Source organism: Octopus bimaculoides, chromosome 9, assembly GCF_001194135.2.
Source record: "Octopus bimaculoides isolate UCB-OBI-ISO-001 chromosome 9, ASM119413v2, whole genome shotgun sequence".
Classification (NCBI taxonomy): Eukaryota; Metazoa; Mollusca; class Cephalopoda; order Octopoda; family Octopodidae; genus Octopus; species Octopus bimaculoides.
In genome coordinates, this window is record NC_068989.1 from 61,839,183 (window position 1) to 61,847,883 (window position 8,701).

An 8,701-nucleotide genomic window follows, 5' to 3' on the forward strand; every position below is an offset into this window, starting at 1 on the left:
CTGAAATAAGAATTTCTCACTTCCGGTCAGTCATTGTTATGATCGGCCATTATTATGATTGACCGTTGACTGAACACTATTCAATTTTTTTTCTCCGTGTTTTTCTCCTTGTCTCCGTATTCTTTCTGTTGAAGAGCGTAGCTCGAAACGTCAAAGACTTTCCGTATTCCCGAGCGTCATACTAATATATACTTTTGTTATTTACACCACCTGTCCTCGTCTGTTGTTATTTTTTGTATATTCTCCCATATATATATATATATATATATATATATATATATAAATGTATATCAGGTGTACTCTTTAACAAAATATATTCAGGTACAATGTGTAACTACAAATAGCGATGTTGCAAAATCACTAGAGTGTATGACTGCTTGACTTGCACCATTTCTGTCGAGTTCAACATTATCTTTTTTGTTTTCAATGTTATTAAAACTACTTGGCATTCAAGAACAGATAATAAGCAACGTTATAAGAGCTTTTGATAAAACAATTCCGGTAATGTGTACCGACGCTTTATGTTTAAACACGGACGGAAGAGGCATCAAAACTTGTCTGTCTGTAATTGAGGAGATGGTTGGTTGTAAAACATATCAAATGAAGTTACAAACAAACACTTTTGTACAGTCGCGAAAAACCTTCTTTGACATTTCCATAGCTTTCTTGAAGTCTAAGTAGGTCATTGGAAGACCTAAAGTTCGTAGGAGCGGTGAGCCTGCAGTACATTTTCAAGAGAATCGAAATGAGAATATTTAACAATGAAACAATTGATTATACTCATTAAGGGAAATCTTTGATTCATCAAATGCATACGTACGCACACACCTACACATATTTACACGCATACACACACAAAGACCCCCCATATATATATTTATATGAGTGAGTATGCGTAATATCTAAATATATGTACAAATATAATATTCAATATGAATATATATTATAAATATATAAAATTCACGCAAAACACGCACGCACACACGCGCACTCACATATACACAAGCACACAAATAATAAGTTTGCATTCCGATATACACCTTGTAGTGTGCTGTTTAAAGCATGTTCACAGCATTCGGTTAACTTATGTCGTAAAAAGGCTGGGTTATTTCAGGAATTCCTTTGTGCACCGGTACCTCGCAGGTAAGATAGAGTACAAACAATTGTGGTGCACCATAGGCGCACATGTATCTCCTCAGGAGACTATACAAGGAAACGGGTAACCTTTTGATAAGTCACCTGAGCAGACACATCCGTACACAAGATGCACCACAAGTGTTTGTACAGATCTCACCTGCGAGGTACCGGTGCACGATGGGTCGAAAATGGTGAATACAAATTTTCGTGAGTTTAGTTTTCTTTCTTTCACATACATATATACATACACACATACATACATACATACATACATACATACATACATACGGAAATACATGCATACGTACATACATATTTATGTATGTGTGTAAGTATGTATGCATGTATGTATGTATGTATGTATGTATGTATGTGTGCAATCTGTGAGTGGAACAGTACAATTATGCAAACTTCTCTCAAGTTTCAAATGTGAATGTGTCTGTGTGAACTACATCCCAAAGTTGGAACCTTGTATCTTTGTTTGAAACCGGCGCCCTCCTCAGTGGAAAATTTACAATAATTAAGAAATAGAAGAGACACACATACGTGTATTTAATCCACAGGCATATGTTCGTCGAGAAGACAGTAATCCTTAGATTGTTTAACGAAATACATGTCTGAAAATCCGACTTTTTATAATTACACAAATATGTGGAGAGAGCAACTCACTATTATATCAACTTATACTTGTTTCATCTGAAATCAAAGCTGTCAATTTTATCATATCATGCAATAATATATACAATTCCTGAGATGATAGTAAGATAACTAACTCATGCGAGTATGCTATGGTGCTTTTTCAATGGTTATATATATTATTGCATACATACATGTATACATACATATGTATCTATATAAATGGTTATCTTAAGAATACATTCTCCCTTTGTGTGTGTGTCCGCGTGTGTGTGCGTGCGCACGTATATATATATATATATATATATATATACATACGTGTGCACACACACACACACATACAAGCACAAAAAGAGAATATATAAAAAAGATATATATGTATATATATATATATATATATATATATAGGTCAACACATACATTCAAATCAGGATGGAATAAATAGAACTCGAATAGCAAAAGTACTGTGCTTTTATTAAAGCAGCAAATGTATCATAAAACTCAGTTTCACGTTTCCTTTCGTTGCACAGTTGTGTTAGCGTGGGGGTGTGGTGTGGTGGGGTGTTATCTGTGTGTGTTTTATGTGTGTGTTGTGTGCGTTTTGTGTGTGTTGTGTGCGCTGTGTGTATGTTGTGTGATGTGTGTGTGACGTGTGTGTCTGACTGTTTGTATTTATATATATACTGATCACCGGTGTGAATATTGATTTCTTTGATTCACTTGTTGATGAGATGAGTGAATGTTAATATGCTTTCAAAACGTCTGAGGTTTCATTCATTCTAGGTTATTATATTTCATCTCTCAGAAGAAAAGCTTTACGAACTTTTGCTGCACACTTATAACACAGACCAACAAAAACAAAGAATATTTTACACTATATACCATTTGTGGTGAACTGGTGTGAACGTGTAGAAATACAATGATAATAAGAACTCTAAACAGAGAAATCATCAATTAGAGTTCGAGTTTAAGCAGAAACATTATGTTTTCTATGAACAAACAATACAGTGAAATATATGGAATTTAAATTATTTGTAAAAATGCAAATACGAAACAATAATTTTACCTTGGTTTTTATAAAGTGTATGATTTCCGACTTTTAATCCTCTCATTTCAAACTGAGTCATCGTGACATCGGTAACTTCCACAGAATTTGAACCGTGGGCCCATATATAGATTATATCATCAGTACTGTATCCAACTGAAAAAAAAAATGAAATGTAAGTAGGTATTGTAGAATATATATAAATGGAACAGGTATCAGTTTTTAATATTGGGACAAGAACAGCAAAGTAGGGGGGGGAGATGGCAAGTCGATTACATCACCCCCAGTACTCGACTGGTACTTATTTTATCAAGACCAAAGTTATGAAAGATAAAGTCGACATTGGCGTAATTCGAAATCTGAATGGAAGGACGGACTGAATACCACTAAGCACTTTACCCGGCATGTTAACGTCTCTGCTAGCTCTCTGCCTTTTAAATGGGACAGATATGAAATAGAGATCTATTTCAAGAGAAATAAGAAGGTTGACTACTTGGAAAATTATAATGTCGATAGATTCACTTGTTAATTATCTGCTAAAACTGGAGAAGACGTTATAAATTTATGTTTTTGGTAATCAAATTCCAGAAGATGACAGAATAACTATGCTAATTAGTTTACTGTGATGTCAAGAAATAAGACGTAACCGTTTGAGAACAGATGTCAGTCTGAAGATATTTCCTCTCAATGATTTTTTTTAGTGATCGTGTTTGAATTATATGTAACCTTAAGTGTAGATGCTGTGATTCAGGTTCGCTATTTTGTAGCATCTTAATTCAACATTATGCACATATACTTACATGCATATATGTATGTGTACATACACACAAATGTATACACTTATGTATAGATATAAAATACATCCTCATTCATACTCCTGATTCATATGATACTCTCCTTCACTGTAATTTTCTTTTCAACCTCTATTTATTTACCCCTTAGTACACCATTTATATTTACATTTTATCCGTTACCCAATAAAACAACTTATAACCCCCTAATCAGAGTATATGCCAATTTCAGCCATAAATTAATAGTCATTCTGCTGTGATGATTCTAAAATGTAACACATAAAAACCTAACAGTATATCTTTTTTCTTCCCCTCTGAAGAGATTTTGCCGAATATAATAATTTTAATAATTGCTGTTTAATCCTTGAGGTTTAATTGAAACAGCTGTAATGGTCAATGTTTAATTTTTGCAGATAACACATTTTTAAATGATATATCTCCATTTTCTTACTTTGCTTTTGATGATAACACACACACACACACGCACACACACACACACACACACACATACACACACACAGACACACACATATACATACAAAATGGGTCTCTTATAAAACTATTCCCAACGTAGAGTAACAGCCATACCAAGAATCCAACATACCTCCATCATCAGCTGCCATACATATATCACCATGGTTTCGACACCTGGTGGTGTCAACTGCACTAAAGTAAGTGTTGTTTGGGAACAAATATAACTTAGTTATCGCCATAGTTATCTGCATACCTTAGTTACCTCCATATTTATTCAATCTTAATTTTAGAGAGGCTTGAACACAGATATTATTAAATAAACTACAAGAAATAATCATATTAACACCATGTACAAAAAACAGTATCGGTAAATATATTCAATAAGTAAACCTATAACTAACTCCTAAATTACCAAACTACATAACAACCTAGCCCTTGAAGTCCATGCAGATAATATTCCCACCAGTCTTCCATAGTTATTGATATAGAAATGAAAGATTTTATATTCTATTCTTTCCGAAACAAAAACGATTGAACTTTAATAATATAACTAATTTTCAGTGAGATACACTATTTCATAACCCAAAAGTTAATAATTAAAACACTCCATACGTATTAAATATCTGCTATCCTTACATGGTTTCATCTTAAACTAATACCAGTAATTTAATAGATAATACTAAAATATAAATATAGAATATAGATATACAGATATATTGATATATATATATATATATATATATATACACGTGTGTGAGTAAGTGAGTGTTTCTATATAGAATATATATATATATATATATATATATACGTGTGTGAATAAGTGAGTATTTGTGTGTCTGTGTGCGTGTATACGTGTATACGTGTGTTTGTATGTATGACTATGCGTTTGTTTATGTGTGTGTGTGTGTGTGTGTGTGTGTATAGATATATACACAACATTAATCTACGTACACAAACACACGCACTTACATATGCATAATATATTTGTATATATATGTGTGTGTATTTTGAAAAGGTAAAATAAAAACAAGAATTTATTTCATATTTATTTAGAATGGAATGATAAGATACCGTTCTTTGTGTAAATAGTTGTGAGAATGTATCGATCTTGGTGAAAATATCCATTGCATTGATGCATTTTAATGGTGTAGAACTGGGAATTTAAAAAGAAATCGATAGGAACCGCTCGTTAAAAATTAATGGTAAAACGATTCTTATTTGAAGTTTAAATGAAATAATGTTTTTACGGTAGAAACTACATATAGTGTAAATTGTCCTAGTTTTATGATGCAGAAATGGAAATGATTCTCTAATTACAGTTTTATCAGAAATGTTAGCAAGATTTAGAAATTAGAAGAATTACCCTATGTAAATTAGTATAAATTAGGTTTAGTCTTAAGTTACTAACAAATAATATTATGACAAATTCGCTTACACGGCTTTCTCGAAATTTACTAGTTCACACGAAATGGAGAACATTATGTATTTCATTGCTTGACGTTTTACTCTATTTGAGGCTCTATAGTGTTCTAGTCGAGTCACGTTTCTCCCACATATTATTATTAATGTTTCCGTGCCGGGTAAAATGCTTAGTGGCATTTAGTCCATTTTACACTCTAATTTTAAATTCCGCCGAGGTCGATTTTGCCTTCCTTCTTTTCGGGGTCGGTAAAGTTAGTGCCAGTTGAGTAATAGGGTCAATGCAATCGACTTACTTCCATCCCGAATCGTGGGTTTTCTTGGCTTGTGCCAAAGTCTGAAACTAATATAAGGTGGCATTTGAATCCTAGATAAAATGCTTAGCGACCTTTCGTCCGTCTTTACCTTCTGTGTTCAAATGCCGTCAGGATCGATTTCAAATTTTATCATTTGGGGTCGATTAAGTAAGTACCAGCCCTTTCCTGAGATACTGACGAACGAATGTCAATGAATGAAATGTTGAGAACAATATATATATATGTATCTTCCCTCTTTGTAAATTATAAACCAACTGTTATACTCTTTCATTACTAAGGCTAATACAGTACTAATGTGTATTAAAATAAAGCGGAGAGATGGCAGAATCGTTAGTACTCCGGACGAACTGCTTAGTGGTAATTCGTCCGTCTTCACGTTCTCAGTTCAAATTTCACCAAGGACGATTTTGCCTTTTATCTTATCGAGATCGATAAATTAATTTCCAGTTGAGTATGGGTCGATGTAATCGACTTATTTGCTCCACCGAAATTGCGGGCACTGTGCCAAAATTTGAAATCAATATTATGTTTTGATGTTTCGTTTTCTTTATTTTATAGCATAACATATTTTAATCTATAAAATCAATTGGATTACATTTGTAGTTTCCATCACAGTTAATATTTTTTTCCCAAAACTACTTACTGAGAGCCATTAAACTTATCTGAAGACATAATCATTGATATATTTATAAAATCTACAATAATTCCGTATTATAGAGCTTCAGGTATGAGCGTAGCTAGGCCGGTGTATATTAGGAGTTTTATGATCGAAAGTAAGAATAAAATACCTCTGAAGATTGTTTAGAACTTTAGATATTATGCTTTGCGGTACATCCTATGATGTACAGTTCTCGGAATTTTAAGTTCCATCAGGGTCACAATTTACTTTCATCATTCTTTTGTCGATAAGTAAAATACTGTCTGACACCTCCTCCTTCTTCAGCTTCTTCTCCTTCTCCCCCTGTATTAATGGGTTACTATGTACCATAACAACACACATTGTGTTTCGTCCCTCGCAAATTTAAAATGCTTGAAAGACGGTCTGGCAATCCACTGAACAAAATCTGATATAAAACAGTTAAATTATCCAATGTGCAATAAAAAAATAAATAAATGCTGCTGATACTACTACTACTACTACTACTACTACTACTACTACTACTACTACTACTACTACTACTACTACTACTACTACTACTACTACTTTTGGATCCTCCTACATCAGTGTAGTCATGATAGTACTACTAACCAACATAAAATATAAATTTAAATGCCTATTGCGGATCTGACACAAACAGCAGATTTTGTGAACCACACAGTAAACTGCAAAAGCAGTTGCATTGATTTATTTCTCATAATGTTATAATAACAATTTTTAGTCGCAGTTAAATCTAGCGCCTGATATCAAGTTAATAAATAGTGAAGAAAAATTAATTCACTGCCGAGAAAAATCCGTATGGAAATGAAAAATACCAAACCGAATTTAAATTAAACTCGATAGTATTCTTCTCTCGGTTGCAATTGCTGACATTTTAACGTGTCAATATTAACTATTGCATCCGCTGTAAATATTAATTTCACTGACTAATTTCAAAATAATATCAGGCGTAGCTGTGTGGTAAGAAGCTTGCTTTCGAGCTGAGTCACACTGCATGGCTCCTTGGACAAGCGTTTTCTAATTTAGCCTCTGGTCGTACAAAGCCTTGTGATTGGGTTTCGTGGATGGAAAGTGAAAGAAGCCCATCGCACATGTACATACATATATATGTATGTGTATATGTATGTGTGTTTGCGCGTGTGTACACACGTACAAATCAAATTGTTACACATTTGCAAACCTTCAAATGTTATTGCTTGAGACATAAGCTAACCGGGTGGATTACAATTCCACCCGGTTAGCATATAAGTATAATCAATCATTATACTTATTTAAAATAGCTATCTATTTATAATACGAATTGTAATTGCATGGGGTATGATACATAGATGATTATTTTGGTTTGATATTACTGCTATTGAGCGCATGTATATAATTAAGGACAGTTACTTTCATATCAAGAATTTCGTATCAGCGATATCGTTAGATAGATTTCTAGTTTCATTGACATTTCCGTACCGGATTAAGGAATTACATCATTCATTTGAAAGGAACTGTAGATTAACGGGCCGGTTCAATGCATAAATAACTCTACCCAATGATACTCCAGCGATAAAAATTTATTTTTTAGGCGTACAATTTCTTAATATACATTTAGCATTTCATGACTGTGAGTTTTGTTCCCGTTTTCGTTACATTGCTACGTCTAGAATGACAATTTATCATGTAGAAAGTTCTCAACATCAAGATATTTGATAGTTGTTTAATAAAGCATCGCGGCATCGTTGCCTATATTCAAGTAATACAATGAGTTCAATACCAAATTATTTTCCAGAAACAAAGACTGAACATAGTGACACGAATGAAATGCACATATGTCAGTTTTTGTATAATACAATTCAAAAAATCTATAGACTGACGTATATACACAATGTTAACATATCGCAGCTGTTCTAGTCGTGTAATCTTTATTAAAAACAGTTATATTGATATTTGTAACATTAAAGATGCGATGGTATAAAAACAGTTTCGGGTGACAAGGCGGTATACATTTTATAATTTTTGTTAAGATTATTCCTTTCATACACTTTAATCAAATGTACAGCAAAAATATCGAATTGACATTTGCTTTCGAGAGTTGATGCGAACATTCAGAATATTTAAATTGTGTTTCTCTTTGAAATACTGAAATTTGTATATTACATCATGTACTTTTTAAGGAATTTTAAATAATTTGGATTTAGTTTCAATGCTTTTTCTTTCTTTAAAAAAGAAAGCATTCAAT

The 8,701-nt window shown here is 32.8% G+C and overlaps 1 protein-coding gene across 2 annotated transcripts in view; it reads right to left on the minus strand.

The window, feature by feature from the left end:
* The window catches only part of LOC106873251 (gamma-aminobutyric acid receptor alpha-like), a 647,142-nt gene that overhangs the window by 128,321 nt on the left and 510,120 nt on the right, over window positions 1-8,701 (minus strand). For both annotated transcript variants that reach the window (XM_052970713.1, XM_052970714.1), the window contains exon 6: window positions 2,840-2,974. In XM_052970713.1, the coding sequence (XP_052826673.1) occupies window positions 2,840-2,974 (135 nt within the window). The remainder of the gene's footprint in view (window positions 1-2,839; window positions 2,975-8,701) is intronic.